The following is a 16,833-nucleotide window of genomic DNA, read 5'->3' as shown; positions in this document are numbered from 1 at the left end:
GGGTCACGTGGTATGTTGAATGCAGCACTGGTTCAAATTAAATGTTTCTGAAGTCAAAATACTAAGTCTGTAGTTTCATACGAATTAGAAACTCAAATTACAGATATTGACAAGCTAGAATACAGAATAAGGTTTTATCTTTATTGGTTGATAAGATATTGCTCACGTAATAAATCAAACATAGTGACACACTGCTCACATCCTTCCATTTTTGGAAACACTCCCTTATACACACTTACTTCTATATATGATGTGAATAACCAATCGGAAGCTCAGAATATCCCCCTAGTGGTTTTCTAAGCCTTTCTAATGTACCTAGCATCATTTCTTTCTTTTACATCAAGATTTCAATGAAGATAGTTTGTGTCTTTAGTCTGCTCAAAATTTCATATTTTTTCAGAGTAAAATACATCTTAGTTACTAAGCTTGATAAATTATAGTTGAATTCTGTGGTATTGATGTAGTAATTTATGATTTTTTAGTTATTCAAATGTTTTTATAAAACCTAAAAAAAGATATTTTGTTTCATATCCTCCACATGCAAAATGTTGAAAGGTGTAGCAACCGAGTACAAAGGTATTAACTAGAAGAGATAATTGTTTGCTTAACTTCTTTATTTACTGTTTTATGTTTTAGGAAAAATAACTTTAAGAACTTATTTCAAAATAGCAATAATCTATATACATATGTAATGTATAATAATTGAAATGTGACTGTATTTTACAAAATACTAGTTGACTAAAACACAGTGAAGACAAGTTAGTTTGTACAGACCAAATGTCACCTTTATGTTATTTAATATGGTAACATGAGTGCACGTGAGCCACGTCGTTGTAACTTCTGTATTGTTAGCCAGGCATAGGTGAAAGGTCAATATAAAAAATAATAAATATATATAAATGTATAATCTTATGAGATTTAAGCTATTTCATCTAAACATTTATGTTTTCGTGTTATAATTTGTGTTTATTCTAGAATGAAAGATGCATAATTTATGTTTATTTCCTAATTTGTTATGGTGGTTGCGAGATCGGTCAAATTTACCGAACCCGTATAGAGATTCATAATTGAAAATAACAGATAAAATATAATTTTTTTAAGAAACATTTGGTAACTATTTGGACATTATAAATTTTGAAATTTTCTGATGCATAAAAAGTATTTTTAATGTTAAGATAAAAATTATTTTGCATGATAGATAGACAAATTGTGAAAAGAAAAAATACATGAGAGAAACATTGCTTTAAAAACCTTAAGACTTAATAAAAAAATTAGATATTTAGCATATGAAAGCATTGTAATGTTTTCTGATAAACTGCCAAATTTCGTTAATATTTGCTTACTAATTTAAAAGTTATAGCACGAAAACTATAACAAACACATAATGGTTATGAGGTCAGTCCCAGGGACTGAGCCCATGTTGAAAGAGTTAAAATAGGGTTTTGTGGTCACCCATTGCACTGTCACCAGTAAAAGATCTTTCTGGACTGATGAGGATGTAGCCACTTTCCTCTGGGTCTCCCCATTGTGAATCCTCCTCCCTTCATTGAGTGGAAAATGGAAACCCTTGCCCCTCTCCAGTTCCTAGCCACTGGAGTGCTGGGCCATGGAAAATCCTCATTAGAAAGTGCAGAAAGTGTCTCTTCAGTGGAGTTAAGATGAGCACTCACTATATATATAACCATACAATGTGTTGTGCCTTTCTCCTGCAACTGTTGTCTGTCCAGTTGAGTTGAGGTGTGCACATTATATCCAAATTCCATTGGCACGAATGCTGTTCCCTCCTCCCACAGCTGGAGTTTATTCCATATAGTCTGTTGGAAAAGAGTTCAGGTGAGAACACCAGGTACCAGGGGACAAAATATCTGGGTTTGCATCGAACATTATGTTTGCGAATCAAAACAATCAATCAGTTGTGAATCACTTTCCTCATTGTTTAGCATTCCTTTCTCTTGTATGTTGTCTTTGAGACTTCCAAAGCTGATGTTCATTTCTTGGAAATTCCTGCAAAATGGCACATACAGTATTTTCACACCTTGTCATGTGCATATCACATACACATACACTTTGTAATACTCTGTTCATTATGTTTGGAATGCACCCAGTCAGTGCCAGCAGCCTAGCCAACTATACTAGACTATTTTTACTTGTATATGGTTTTAATACTATAACTTTTAACACAGTATGTGTATCTTCACACAGGTTGGTAGACTTTTATTAAACATTACAAGTGGTTTGTATACAAAGTCAGTTTTTTAATGAAGTATTTTTACTATAGATTTGTCTGTGAACATATCAAGTCTTTTTTGTTACCACTCCAACTGAAAATTGAGTAATCTCTAAAACCACCTAAATACATTTCAAACATGTTTTTTTCAGTAAAACTTTATATTTTATATGTTTTTCTCTATGCTAACTGTATACAAAGTTGGTCAATTTAACTGACCTCGTAACCACCAAAAAAATTGAAATAAATCTAAATTATCCTTTTTTACTTTCTAGAATGACTTCAACTTGTAACATAAAACTACATTTGTTTATCCTAAGTAACTTTAAACTCAACTGTATACATCTATTTATATTTAAATTTTTGCACTTTGAACCATGTCTAACTGCTAGTACTATTCGCACCATTATATTACAAGTTGTTAATCACTTGGGTAACGCGTGGCTCATGTTACATTATCAAATTACATTACCCACGAGCAAAGCCAAGCTGTTTGTGTGCAGACCTCGTGAAAATTTTTTATTATATTATTTTTATTTATTTTACCTAATTTAACCTTAACTAACCTAAAGAGTTATTTCCTTTTATAATAATAAATAAAGAATACACATGAAAAATGAGAAATAAAGCACTTACCTGAGCTTTCTTTTTATTTGCTGTCGATGACAATTAACTCTACTTTTTTTTAAACTAATGGCAGTTGTACACTAAATAATTTTTATTTAATTAAATAATGCACCAAAGAACACAGAATAATAACATGTCACAATTTTTTGGCTTTCTAACTATGTGACAAGAGCTGTTACAAATTCATACGAGCTAGCTGATGTGTTCCCATAGGAATGAAGCTTGTATTGAAAGAGGAATCAACATAATATGTCATATAATATAATACATCATTTGATAGATGAAAACCTTGGCTTTCTATTGGTTAAAAATAATATGTTATTAAAAGTAAGAGAGAACTATTGACAAATTCTGAAAGAGAGGCTGTGACAGGTGGATGTGGCACTAGGGGGTCTGATTTTCTATTTGATGGCTCTGTAGCCAAACAAAATAGAAGGCTATGAAAATTATGCTTTATCTGAGTGATGACAATATTATAATAAGTAATTTACGTTAAATCTCTTACTTCTTGAAGGGGTGATAAATAAAATAGAGAAGAAGGGATGCCTAGAGAAAAAATTTCATATTTCTCACACTAGGGGAGATTCAGGATTTTTTTATATTGCCTTATAAAATTATAAACTTAAAACTTGTATACTATTAAAATATGGATTATTAGCTAAAGTTTTACGGTATGGTACAATTAAATATTAGGGTTTGTAGCTGAATAAAAGTGTTATTAGAATAAAAACATACCATTTTCCTCGTTTTCATTAGTGGAAATCTATACAAACAGTTAAGACTTTTAGTGCTGGATTTAGTTGCCATAATATGTTAAAAAGATGCTAAACAATATATGCTAACCAAATTCAGTATTGATTAGCAGTTTCTGTTTCTCCTAATCAAATCCACCAAACTATTTTGTTCCTCTGGGTACAGTCTAATCTCACCCAAACCACACTACACATATTGGCTCTCCAGCCACTTGTGTGCAAATACTCAAATGTTCATGTTCTAACCATCTCTGCAACACACGGGGGTCATTTGCTTCTTCTCCCCTTACCATCTGGGCAAAGATGAGATGTAGTCCCCTGTGAGTGTGCCCTTATGGAGCCCCTGCCAGTAGGTATCACACTACATGAGCTTCCTTTGAGCACTTTCTGAGGGGAGCTCATCTAGGTAAACTTTTCACCAACTCAGTGTGGGATTCTAGCTAAACTTTGTGAATAGGTAAGGTATATTCTTGAAAGTTAGTATTTTCCAATAGATACTCACCTCTCACACACATTCCCATTCATTCTCCCCACTTCCAGTGCACATTTCTTTTACTTGGCTCATTGAAGAATGAAGTTACCGCAAGTGTATAGGGTGGAGCTATTACTTATGGAGATGTTTTGCCGTCCTGTTGGTGGAAGGCTTTTGTTGCATGATGATCATTGATATAACAGTCATCTCTTATAATTTTTGCTTGAAAGTTTTTATGTATGTTTTGGCAAGTTATATCATATTCATAAGTGAATATTTTCTTGCAGAAGTTTCTGGATAATACAGTAGATTTCAATAAAAACTTTTGTTAAAAGGATTTGCTGCCAGACTGTAGTAGAAGCTATCATGAAAAATTTTAATATCATAAAAATTTATGTTAAACTGTGCACTTCTGTAGATTGCCATCTTAGTTAACAGCTGTAATTTTATATCATCTTATACTTGGATTTTATAAAAATTGACACTAGTGTGAAAATGATAAAATAGTGAAAAAGTCACTGATAAATGTCATTTTCAGTGTAATACTATTTATAGATATTTATATATGTTGTGTTATAAGTAACACTGTTAGAAGAGGTACAGATATTTTACAAGATGAATTAAAAGCTGTTCCCTTAATATTTGTGTTCTGAGCTATAGATTAAATTCTAACTTTCACTGGCTCATTGATTATTTATGTAAGATTAAGAGATATATCTGTAAATGTTACATTTTATTGATGTAATAAAAAATAATAATAATTCACAATTAAATAACCCGTTAAGTATATGTTGTTCCAGTGGAACTTTGAAAAAAGGACAGAGGCTTCAATATAGAAGCTTAAATATCATCCTCTCTTCATTTAACAAGCACTTGCAGCCAATTAAAGTTCTCTACCTATTGCATAATATTACATCAGTTTCACTAGAAATTAAGTATGCATGTATTTAAATATACTACCCAAAATTAATTATTGATAGTCATGTAGCATTTAACTAAAATGTATTGTTTAATATATATCCTGAAATTTAAAGCATAATATTGCATCAGTTTCAGTAGAAATTAAGTATGCATGTACTTAAACATACTAGCCAAAATTAATTATTGGTATTGATGTAGCATTTAACTAAAATGTAATTTCAATTGTTAATTAAGATGAGAGTAAATATGCAAAAACATAGTTTATCAGGCTGTGAACAAGGAACAGCCACCTAATATGTCATTTATCTGATGAGGGAGTAGGAAAACTTAATCTAGAGACTTGTATTAATAAGTATTGTGCAGAAAAGATTTGAATCTGTGTTGTCTATTAAGATGGACATAAACTAATTTTTCATATTCTTTAACCATGGTGTGACTGCAGACATTCAAAAGTTATGTAGGAGATATGACATGTTAAAAGGCCAATATATGTCTGCAGTTTGCCATGTTATGAATGATCCTAAGGCAATAAATTTAACCTTTAATAATAATAAATGATTTAACAGTTGTAATTAAACTGTTTGCAAAAGATGTACCAACAGTTTGTTGATCCATAACTTATTTTGCTCTGGCTGTGTAGTTATCAGTACATATATATATTTTCTTGTAAATGACGAGAAAACTTTGGGAAAAGTGTACAAATTATGGCAACTTTTGTATCTCTACCAAAGACACCATGCTGCTGAAATGAAAAGTGTTGTTCCTGACAAGCCACTTCTCTTTTTAAAACCTCCCACTGCATTTATTACAGAAGGAAATCCCATCAAAGTAAGTGGTTTTGAATGTCCATTTATTCATGGATAATGGTTTTATGGAGAGATTTGTAAATTAAAATGTTCAAGTTTCCATTCCTCAATGGTAACTGAGATATCCTAGGTTACAGTTTGACTGTGAGCTGAACGTGCTAACAGATACCTGATTAATAAGTCATTGCTGAGAGAACAGCAATTTCCAACATTATATATTCACCAAATTTTGTTTTATTTTGATGAAATATAAACCACATACAAATCAGAAAACTGTCTTGAATTATGCAAAAATTCAACTTTCCTTAAACTTTGATCTTATTTTCTGTGTGTGTGTAAGATTTTTAGTGCCTCTTTTAAAGGAAGTGATTTTTATGTGACTGTTGAGTAAACAATAAATCTTTAAGGTCTTATATTTAATGATTAATAAAAACATTTTGCTTTTGTATAAAATTCTCTTTGATAAATCTTGATTTTTGTTTTGTCTCCTTTTTATAGGCTGGATAGGCTGCACAAATTGGCTTGTAGAATAAATTTAATTTATTTGTTTTGATTTTTTAAAAGAAGAACAAGAAGTGATATAAGTTAGGTTTTGAAAATATTGGACAAACCCGGGATGTCTATTAGAAATCATTTTTGTCAGTTAGGGTTGGTAATAGTGACTTGCGTGGTGTGGAACACTAGACCCATACCTGATAGTGTATAGAATTTTTTTTTCTGCAATATGAACTTGTGGATTAGTTTTCCAACATTTTAAGGTTTGCTATAGTTGGATTTATTTTAAAACATTTTTTGTATTAATATATAAATATGGATTTGAAGATCAGTGTGAAATAACTTCTTGTTTACATTGGTTGTCCTTACATTCTATTATGTACTCTTGAATACTGTTTGAATTATTTTTTTTTAGTTTTAATAACTACTATATTTTACTCTTCCATAACTAAGACAGACATAATTTAATCAACAAGGTTTAGAAAAATGTCACATTTGACACATGTAGTTATCTATGAAACATGGTACAGGTTTTGTGGAAATTTGTATTTACAATGCTAAAATTTTGGGTTTGATTCCCCACAGTGGACAGAATGCACATGGCTCAGTTCTTTAGCTTTGTGCTAAAAACAGCAAAATCCAACTAAAGACATGGTGCAAAAGGTTTGTACATATAAGCACAAGCTGGCTAGTCTTCCAGTTTCCTTTGTCATATATTAGAATGACCACTAGTGTTGGTAATCGAGGGTTGTGTCATACTGCACTAGTATGTAGGTCTGACAGAAAGTTTTTTTCCCATTTAGCTCCAACAGCTATGAAAATTTAATGATATGAGATGCTAGCCAGCCAATAAAGTATATCAATACAGTAAGTATTGGATAGTCAGATCAGTGCTTTCTATTTCAACAATGACTTTTTTTATATTTCTTGCTTTACATTGTCTCAACTTCATTCATTGTGTAGTTTGAGTTCAGTTAATTCTTATGGAAACAAAAAATTTCCAATATGGTACTTACCTCTGATCACAAGATTAGCTATTCTTGTTCAGTGCTGTCCTCTATATGCAAACTTTTTCATTACATATGCCACAAGCTTTGCGTTGCCCCCTTGTTGGAATTACTATATTCCAACATGTCTCTCATGCAAATCACCATGCGTCATCTTTTAACCAATAGTAGCATGACTTGTTCACATGATGCATGCAACTACCTCTGTACTCATCTACAAAACCTTCACTTCTCATTTGACAGTGCTCGTGTTCACGGTTCGAATTTTGCTCTCGTGTGCTTCATCGTCACATTTTTTTTTAAAGTTTTATTGCCACTGGGGTTTTCTACTCCTTTTTGCTTATATAGCTGAGGAATTTATTTTCAATTACTTTCCAGTCTTTTTTTATTGGACATTGTCTTATCTATCAAACACATCTACTAAGAGCACTCTTTTGCCATTGCTGCAGGTGGGGGTGACCTGTTGTGGGATTTACCGGCAATTTTTCCCAAGGCGATTGAATATTATGTGGGTCTAACACCTTCTCCTGATGTTGCCCCACTTCCTCATGAACAATCCAACCCTGTTTTTTCTGGTGAAGACTAGATAGCCTTTTCCCACTACTGGATTTTGCTGTGTCTTCCACTGCACCACCTGCTAATCAGCTAGGTCTTCTATGGTGCTTTTGGCTGTATTTCTCAGTTATGTGATGTTTTATCCCTTTCCCCAGATATTAGGATTCATGCTGTGCACTTTGCTTCCCATTTAGTTGTGTGTGCCAGCATGCCTCATCCCTTCGGGCTATGGATTGGCTTGCTTTGACATACCATCATGCAGACTGTCCATTTCTAGAATCTCAGTTATTTGGGTCTATTTTGCCTGTATGGGGGGCTTTCCCTGATTTTACGGTGCATTCTCCCATGCCTAGTTTTCATGCCTTGTCTTACCCTTACTTCCCTTCTATTATATTTATCTACCATACTCCTTTCTGAGGCTCTGCATGGACATCCTAAAGGTTTTTCCAGGGACAGCATATCACTTCTTAACTCCATGTGGGCTTCTGTGCTATCCTCAGCTCTCACCTTCCACACATGATTTCTCCATTCTTTGGGTTTTTTCGGTTATACTTGTTCTCCAGTCCCTTTCCCTCTACCTCGGGATCCTTTTACCAGCCAGTGTTGGGTAGAGGCTGTTCACAACCTTCTGTTTCCACTGAACTTTGAAACTTTTTTTTCTCCAGGTTTCGAGATGACCCAAATGGTTATTGCGACTGTTTCATTACATATCATGTTTGCTCACTTGTCACGACCATATCTGTGGTTTGTCCTTGGAGGGGTGATTTCTCAACTCCGCATATTCCCTTTAGGCTTGCTTCAGCCTTGTATGTTATTGTTGAGTGGATCGAGCTTTCGCTCATTCGACTTTGTGTGTTGAAGCTTTCAGTTCCATGTTCTTACTGCTCCCCCTCTTACAGATCTCGAGCTTATATCACTTTTGGGGATGTGGTCTTCCATGACTACACTTCTTCTCTTGGGTTGGGTTCCTATGTGAGCTCTTCATGAATAATGGTCTCTTCCACAGGCTCCTTTGCAAGCTCTTATTACCCTTCCTCCTACCATAGTCGACCATCGGCATTGGTGATTGGACAAGCCCCACACAACAGCAAGTGTCCTGCTTCCTCCTCGTTTAGATTTCCTTCTTTTTACAGATGCTTCTCTTTATAGATGGATGTGGAGGGGAGGTCGATCACTGAGAAGCTTCTAGGTGTTGGTTTGTGACCAAGAAATCTTTTCAACTCCACACTGGTGCTTCTCGCAGTTAATTGGGCCTTGGATCATTTCCTCCATCGTCTGGTCATGATTCATCCCAATAATTCCAATGTGGTTGCTTACCTCATTCTCCAAGGTGTCATCTGGTCTGGATCCCTGTGTTTTCACACATTGCATCTTCTTTTCTGGATCCACATGTAGGATATCCATATCATAGCGTATCAGGTGCCGGGTGCTTTCCATTCTGTCACAGATCATTCTTCCCACCCAGACAAACTCTATCTAATGGAGTGGTCTCTCGATCCTCTGATTCTTCAGTGGCTTTTCCATCATTGGGGTATTCCTCACATTGATAGATTTGTCACATCCATCAACTACAAATTCCCTGTATTTGGTCTCCAGTCCCTCATTTGCTTATCCTGACTATTGATGCTTTCAGTCAGGATAGGACTAATAATTTCCTATATATCATCCTCCCACTTGAGTCCTTCTCCAGGTGATTTAGATCTTCCATACTTCATCACGTCAGGTCCTTCTGATTGCTCTTTACTGGTTTGGCTCTATCATGGTTTCCATGCTTTCTCCAGTTCCACCTTACCCCTCTGTTACCCCTTCCTCTGTCTCTCTTTCTGCTTCAACAAACTCGGTCATTGGTGCTTCATCACATTCTTCCTGTCCTTCCTCTTCATGCTTGGTTTTTATCCAGTTTTTGTCACTTCTCTTCTGGCCCATTCCATCAGCCCTTCCTCCATCGAAGTTTATTTACATCAATGGAATGTTTTCCACAGTTGGTCCCTGGGCCGGGGTCTAGCAGCCATTCAGACTACTGTTATTTGTATTGTGGAATTCTTACTATGCTTTTTGATTGGGGTTCCTCTGTTGCCTTGATTTCTGGTTATCTCACACCTTTCTTCCACACCTACCATTTTCCCAGATACTTTCGTGTTTTCCTTTCCTACTGATGTGTGCTAGGTTATTCTGACTGTATACTTGCAAGTCACCTTTTAAAATTCAATCTAAAATATATAATTTATTTGAGATTTTTTTTGTACTTAAAAATATTGCAGAATTGATATTTTAGTAATACATAATACTTCTGTAGTTTTCAAAAATAAATAAAATTTTCATGTGTGTTGTGTTACACACCTAGATTTTTATAACATTTTTCTGGTTTCTAAGTTTATATTTATATCTCTCAATCATATCTTGTTACTTATAGTTAGCTTGAAGTTTATTTTGTGATTCTAAACTTTCTGCTTGTTTATTTATGAATTTGTTAGTTGAACTCTCATTTATAGAGAAGTTTTGACTGAAAATGATAAGATACTGAAGCAGTATCATTTGGTCTGGCTTCTGTACCCTACATATTCTATCAGGCGGTCATGGCCTTTGGTCGACTTATTCATTGTCATGAACTGCAGTTTCACCATTATATGGATGACTGGCTGCTTTTAGCCCCATCCTAATGAACATTTTACATGCACACACAGGTGGCTTGTGTATTGGCTTGTCAAGCTGGAGACGACCTTTCTCATCCCAACCCAATTCCTCATCCACTTGGGAGTGTTCTTTAACTCTTCAGTTGGGCCCAGCATTTTCTTTGGGTGAGATAAATGGAGCTGTTAGATCTCAAAGCTCAAACCTCTCCTTCTCTTACTACATGTGAAGTTCTTTTTCCTTTGGGGCTTAGACTTCCATGGAAGGTCTCATTCCCTTAAGTTATGCTCATGTGTGGACCCTTCAGTATGTGTTGCACAATCAATAGAATCTGGCTCAGGATCCCATGGATTCAGTTATCCTACTCCTTCCCTCACTACAAGTCAATTTTGCCTTGTGGCTCAACAGTGGGCATCCCTGTTCTGCCTCCCTGTCCCAAGTTACATATTTTCTTCTTAAGGTTGGGGATCAATTATGGATTCCCAGGAAATCTTAGGTCATTGGTCTAGTCAGCTCTGTACACCAATATTCTGGAGCTTCTTGCCATTCTTAGCTTTGGATCATTTCCTACCTTTAGTATGAGGAATGATGGTCATGATCCATTCCAACAATTCCAACATTTTCTCTTACATCAGTTGACAAAGGGGCACCTGTTCACATTTACTTTGTTTTCAAACATTAGATCTCATGTTTTGGTCCATTCACATCACATACACTTTCTAGCATGTCATGTTCCATGTTGTGCAGCCAGTGGGGTACTCCACTTATGGGTGCATTTGCCACCCACCTCAATTCCAAGCTACCCTCTTTTGGTCCCCATTTCCACATCCTTTAGCTTTGACAGTAGACGTCTAAAGTTAGGATTGGTCCAAACTTTAGCTTTATGCATTCTCTCCCATCTATCTCCTTCCCCAAGATTTAGCAATTATACAAGCCACTCTGTGCTGAATCCTTCTCATTGCACCTTTCTGGCCTGCCTAACCTTGGTTTCAAGTTTGTACCCTACTTCAGTCATCATCTCCATTGCCACTTCCTCTCTTCCACTCCCTGCTTCAACAACCAGTCATCCATGTGTCATTCTGCCATCACTATACTCTGGCTTCATGCATAATATTTGTTTAGTCCCTTGCGAGGCAGTCTGAACTCTCCACGCATGTAGCATCCCTTCTTTCCCCTTTGGTCTATCCTTCATCCTTAATGGTATATCAGAGAAAAATTAGCTTTTTTCACCATTTTGCCATAGTTACCTACCTTCACGTCCAAGCGTTTCTCGTGTCTCAGAATGTTTTAACTGGCTGTTTGACAGTGTTTCTTCTATGTCTACCATTGCTAGTTACCAGGCAGTCTTATCCAATACCTTTCATTTTTCCCATTCTCAGAGAGTGTTTTCATCTCCTGTCCTCTCCTTCTTGTTTTGCTCCTTTCATCTACTTTGTTCACCTTGGGACCTCAGTGTAGTTAGTTTTCCATGCCTCTAGCCAATTGCCTTTTGAACCCTTGGCTACCCATTCTTTATACCACTTGTCCTTTAAGACTTATTTTTTCTTCTTTTTGTCTGTAGTCATCATAGGTCAAGTATTTTCACCCTCAACAGTTCACATATCCTTTACCACTGCACCTATGTTCTTCTGTATTTGGATTGCAGTTTTTTCCAAAAAGTTTGGTGGCTTGTGAGGGTGATGTCACTTTCACACCTATTTCCCTCCCTTGCATTTACCATTTATATTCCTGCACTGATCTGGATCATCTTCTATGTCCCGTCCATGCTATTCCGTTCTATAATGTCCACACATTTTCTTTCCATGGTTCCAGTTCCTACCTGTTTATCCATTGGAACCCTTCCTCTTCCAAAGATCTTTCTCCAATCTTCCTTACGGATTAGATTCACTAGCTCATAAAGTTGGCTTTTTCTTCATTATCTTCCGATTCCCAACTTTTTTTTCTAGGTATCCTCAAATCCTCATCAGGATACTGAATTCCACCTGTTGCCTTCTTCCACACCTCAGTTTAACTGTGAGTTGGTATTTTCTTTTTCTTTACTTCCATCACAGTGGCCAATTTTACATATTGAATCCCAGTCTTTGGTGAGTGCTGGTGTTTTGCATCAGTCCCAGACCATACCAACTTATCAATTATCATGAGTAAAGCAGTGTCAAAATAGCTGTCCATCCCTCTTGCCTGCTTTTAAAAACAGGATTTCATGGTCAGCCATTGCACTGTCTTCACTGTTGCATTCCTTCAGACTCTCCACCATGTTGTTTCCCCTCTATTTGAATGGAGTACTGGAGTCCTTGCCACTTACTAGCTCCTAGCTGCTGGTTTGGTGGATCATGGAGGCATTCTCCTGAGTGTGCTCAATCCCTTTCATCCTACCACCATCAGGTGGTCTGGTGTTGGATTAGAGCTGGAATAGCCAGGTTTTGGATTTGAGTGAACCACCACATTGCATTCCCCTTTCCTACCATTGCTTGGATGTTGGGATCCCAGGTGGCCTGGTGTTGATTGTGTTATGGGTTTGCACACACATTCCCTGCTTTTGGCTGTTGGAGCAGAAATAATTTTCTATTCTGCTTCCTAAGCTTGAGGTGAAAACAGTTGTGGCTCTCCTCCTACCATGGAACAGATAAGAGATGCCTTATGCCACCTAGTTTTAGAGTGGAGTTGACCCATTGATTATGGATTATGGTCTGGTGTACCCTAGCCATTTTACACTATATTATGCATCCAATTGAGTATTGGATGTGCTTCTTTCCACCCAAATTAGCAACATGTATCTTAATGGGCAAAAAGTATACTGGGTATAGATTTGGTGCTATCACCCATGGGTGTATTCCTCTGCAGAGATGTCACATTCCATGGGCTCTCTTTGTATGCTTTCCAAAGGGGACTCATCTAGGGTAAATTTTGCACCAGTCCCTCTACCAGTTCAATTTGAGATTCTAACTTATGTGAGAGGAGGTAAGGTATTGTACTGGAAGTTATAATTTGCCTACACTGAAAATATATTTCAATAGATACTTACCTCTGTTAACACTTTCCACCCTTCCTCCCCACTTAAGATGCTTTCTTATTGCCTAATCTCAAAGTGAAGATTGGGTTCTACAGTATAGAGGAAGTCAGTTGCACCAGAAGGGTTTGTCGCACTACTAATGGTGGAGGACTGTCACATGCTTATTTGCATACTACAGTACAACTGTATCACATAGGGTAGGTGGGAGTATCAAGAGTAGTGGTGAGCAAAAAATTGTGCATATAGATGGTACCACCAAACAAGAAAAGCTATTATGTGAAGGAGGTATCTATTTGTTGCACTAGATGACTAAAAGATGTGCCTGTAGCCAAAAGGACCAAATTTGGCCAAAGGTCAAAAAGTACATGAAGCAAACTCTGAAATTCCACAAGAGTAAGCCAACATGCCAATCAGTTGTGAACTTTGCAGCGTACACACAAGATGCTCTGATGACAGCAGAACTGAATATTTTTGTGTCAGTTACCAAAGTCTTGGTGCCCGTCTTACAAACATTCCAAACAGACAAGCCAATGATGCCATTTTTTAGCTGAGGTGTTTCAAAGTATCCTGTAAACAGTTCTTTCCAAATTTATAAAGAAGTCAGTGCTTGATTCTCCTAGTAGTGTGTAAAATTAGATGTTCAGAACAAACACTGTTGTGTCTCAAAACAAAGTATAAGTTGAATTTGCTACCAAGCAATTCATTGACCAAGCAGATAAGACAATCAAACCAGACAACTACATTCAAAAAGACTACTGCACCTCAAAAAGGTCTTTCTGAATTTACAGAGGTGGAAGAGGGCAAAGAATCATCACGGCTTCCATGACAGCTACTTCCAGAGTACCAGTGTTTAGACCTAATCACAAAAAGTTACAGATATATGGATATAAGAATCTGAATCTCAAGGAGATTGCCACCTGGGAGCTCTGCAGCCAGACATAAACCACTTGCTGGATAGTGGCTTTTTCACTTTTCCTCTGCACTGAAGACTTAAAGTGAGAGTGAAAGGTAGACAGAGGTCCCAGGATATCAGTGAAAACCAGGAGGTTGTAAGATGCAAGTAGTAACCATAGTATAGTTCATTTGGTTTTTAAAGGGTTGATATATAGCTTTCATGTGTTGTGACTTGGTTTTATTTTCATTTTATTCGTTTAGTTATTTCTCTAGTAAAATGGCTTTGAAATTTCATGATGTTAAGGCCTTACCTTATTTTAGTTGTGAAGTTTTAATATATTATTTATTTTTTCTACCTGATTTGATGCTAGGGTCTGATCTATTGTGCCTGAATTTGTCTTTCATAACTGAACTTCTTGAATTTTATTAGATCCTCAGGTTAGCAGTGTTTTTGTATACTGCTCTCTACCAGTGGAGTTCACATAGTCATCATATTGTGTGTTTGTTTTTCCCTGCTACAACACTTAGTATTAAGAACTGGCCAAAAAATACGTATTAACAAACTGAGGGTTTATAATATAAATCTTGAGTGCAAGTCATTTGTAATTTTTGCAGTCTAAATAATGTAGTATTATTAGAATCCTATTTGTCCTTTGTGGAGTAAAGTTGTTCTTCATCTAGCTTCAACAGCTGCAGAGATATACATTGCTGGCTAGCCATATATAGTAAGATCTTGGCATGTGAATAAATATTTCTATTTTACACATGCATCAGCTTTTTGCTCTAAGAAGTCATTTTATTTTTCTGTAATCATTTTTTACCTCTCATATCATGGACTTTTGAGCTTTAAAAATCCAGAAAACATCTAAAATGGGACAGAAGAAATATCCAATAAAGAAAGTTTTGTCACTATTAATGTGGCATCATCAGTCACTTAGAACAACTAAACATGTTTCTTGACTTACCTATTTATTGCAACTTTAACTGCTAATGCCACAGTAATTTTTAGTAACGAAAATGGTATCTGGAGTTTTAGTTTTTTGACAAAATTATTGTATTCTTTCTTTTGAAAAAGTTGCATGTAAAATAAGAAAAGGAAGTGTTGATAACTTGTGTTTTATTAAACGTTATTATAAAAACCATCTAACAAACTGAATTTTATCTTCAATTTCTCTACCAACAAGGTACCCAGAGGATGTCATGAGCTGCACCATGAAGTTGAACTTGGTGTCATCATTGGTCGGAAAGGTAAAGACATTTCAGAGATTGGAGCAATGGATTATGTGGGTGGATATACTCTATGTCTAGATATGACTGCAAGAGATCTTCAGGAAGAAGCTAAGAAAAATGGTCTCCCTTGGACTGTTGCTAAAGGATTTGATACATCTTGTCCAGTTGGTTCTTTTCTTCCTAAAGAGCAGGTTGCTGACCCACATAATCTGCCCTTGTGGTGTAATGTAAATGGACAGATGCGACAAGAAGGTTCAACTGCTGACATGGTGTTCCGTATTCCTACTTTAATTAGCTATATAAGTAGTTACTTTACTCTTGAACCAGGAGATGTAATTTTAACTGGAACACCTGCTGGTGTTGGGCCTGTTCAGCCTGGAGATATAGTTGAAGCTGGCCTTGGAAGCTTAATCAGAATGTCATTCAAAGTCCAAGTTGAAGAAAAAAGTATGTAGTTCCCTTAGCAAAGTAAAATCTATTAATCAATTTGATAATGTTCACATACGAATGATGCTATTTAAATAATTCAGCTGCGCAGAACTCTAAATGCAGTTCATTAACTCTGTGGGTTTAGCTGCATAACACAACAGAAAATTATATGCAACATGTAGAGGGCTTCCATTCACTGCCTTAGAATTACTGTATTTTGCTGCATACTGAATAAAGGACGTGGTCAGTAAAGATGCTGTGCAAGTTATTTCTCAAGTTGCATCAGCCACATTACCATAAAAAAGAACTAACATTACAAAGAGTATAAAAAACAGAATGTAAAGGACAGAAAGTCATGAAATTATGCTCCAAATAGCATATGGTTTCATTGAAAGGTTTTCTTTACACCTAAATAAACTATTTTATCTTTACTATTAGTAACTCTTAAATGATACTTTTTTTACTTTGGCTGTATCATACCATTTTGTTTTGATTTCCTAACTTGGTGTTTTAGTAACTACACAATATATGCATGACAAATTTACCACACATATCTATATATAAACAAAACAAGGTACCCACAACAAACCACTTTTCACATGAAATCTTTTTCATCTCATTGAAGTAATGAGCTTTCTTTCATTTTTCAAAACTTTTGGAAATAAATATCATCACAAATCAATTTTTCTGTATAAACACACAAAACTGTATTACTCTAGAGAATTTTATAATTTATCATTTGCTAATAATAATCCTGGTGGCTTCACCAGGAACACA

At 35.8% G+C, this 16,833-nt stretch overlaps 1 protein-coding gene across 4 annotated transcripts in view; it reads left to right on the top strand.

Moving 5' to 3' along the window:
* The window catches only part of LOC106467691 (acylpyruvase FAHD1, mitochondrial-like), a 30,832-nt gene extending 14,524 nt beyond the window's left edge, over positions 1 to 16,308 (top strand). For 3 of the 4 annotated variants that reach the window (XM_013928070.2, XM_013928069.2, XM_022395891.1), the window contains 2 exons: positions 5,731 to 5,827; positions 15,582 to 16,308. In XM_013928070.2, coding sequence (XP_013783524.1) covers positions 5,731 to 5,827; positions 15,582 to 16,082 — 598 coding nt within the window. In that variant the 3' untranslated portion in view covers positions 16,083 to 16,308. The remainder of the gene's footprint in view (positions 1 to 5,730; positions 5,828 to 15,581) is intronic. The other variant, XM_022395892.1, reaches the window with a different exon arrangement.
* Positions 16,309 to 16,833: the final 525 nt, after the last annotated feature.

This window comes from Limulus polyphemus, unplaced genomic scaffold, assembly GCF_000517525.1.
Source record: "Limulus polyphemus unplaced genomic scaffold, Limulus_polyphemus-2.1.2 Scaffold2707, whole genome shotgun sequence".
Taxonomy (NCBI): Eukaryota; Metazoa; Arthropoda; class Merostomata; order Xiphosura; family Limulidae; genus Limulus; species Limulus polyphemus.
Note: the sequence above shows the minus strand (reverse complement) of the source record. Positions and strands in the feature narration are given on the sequence as shown.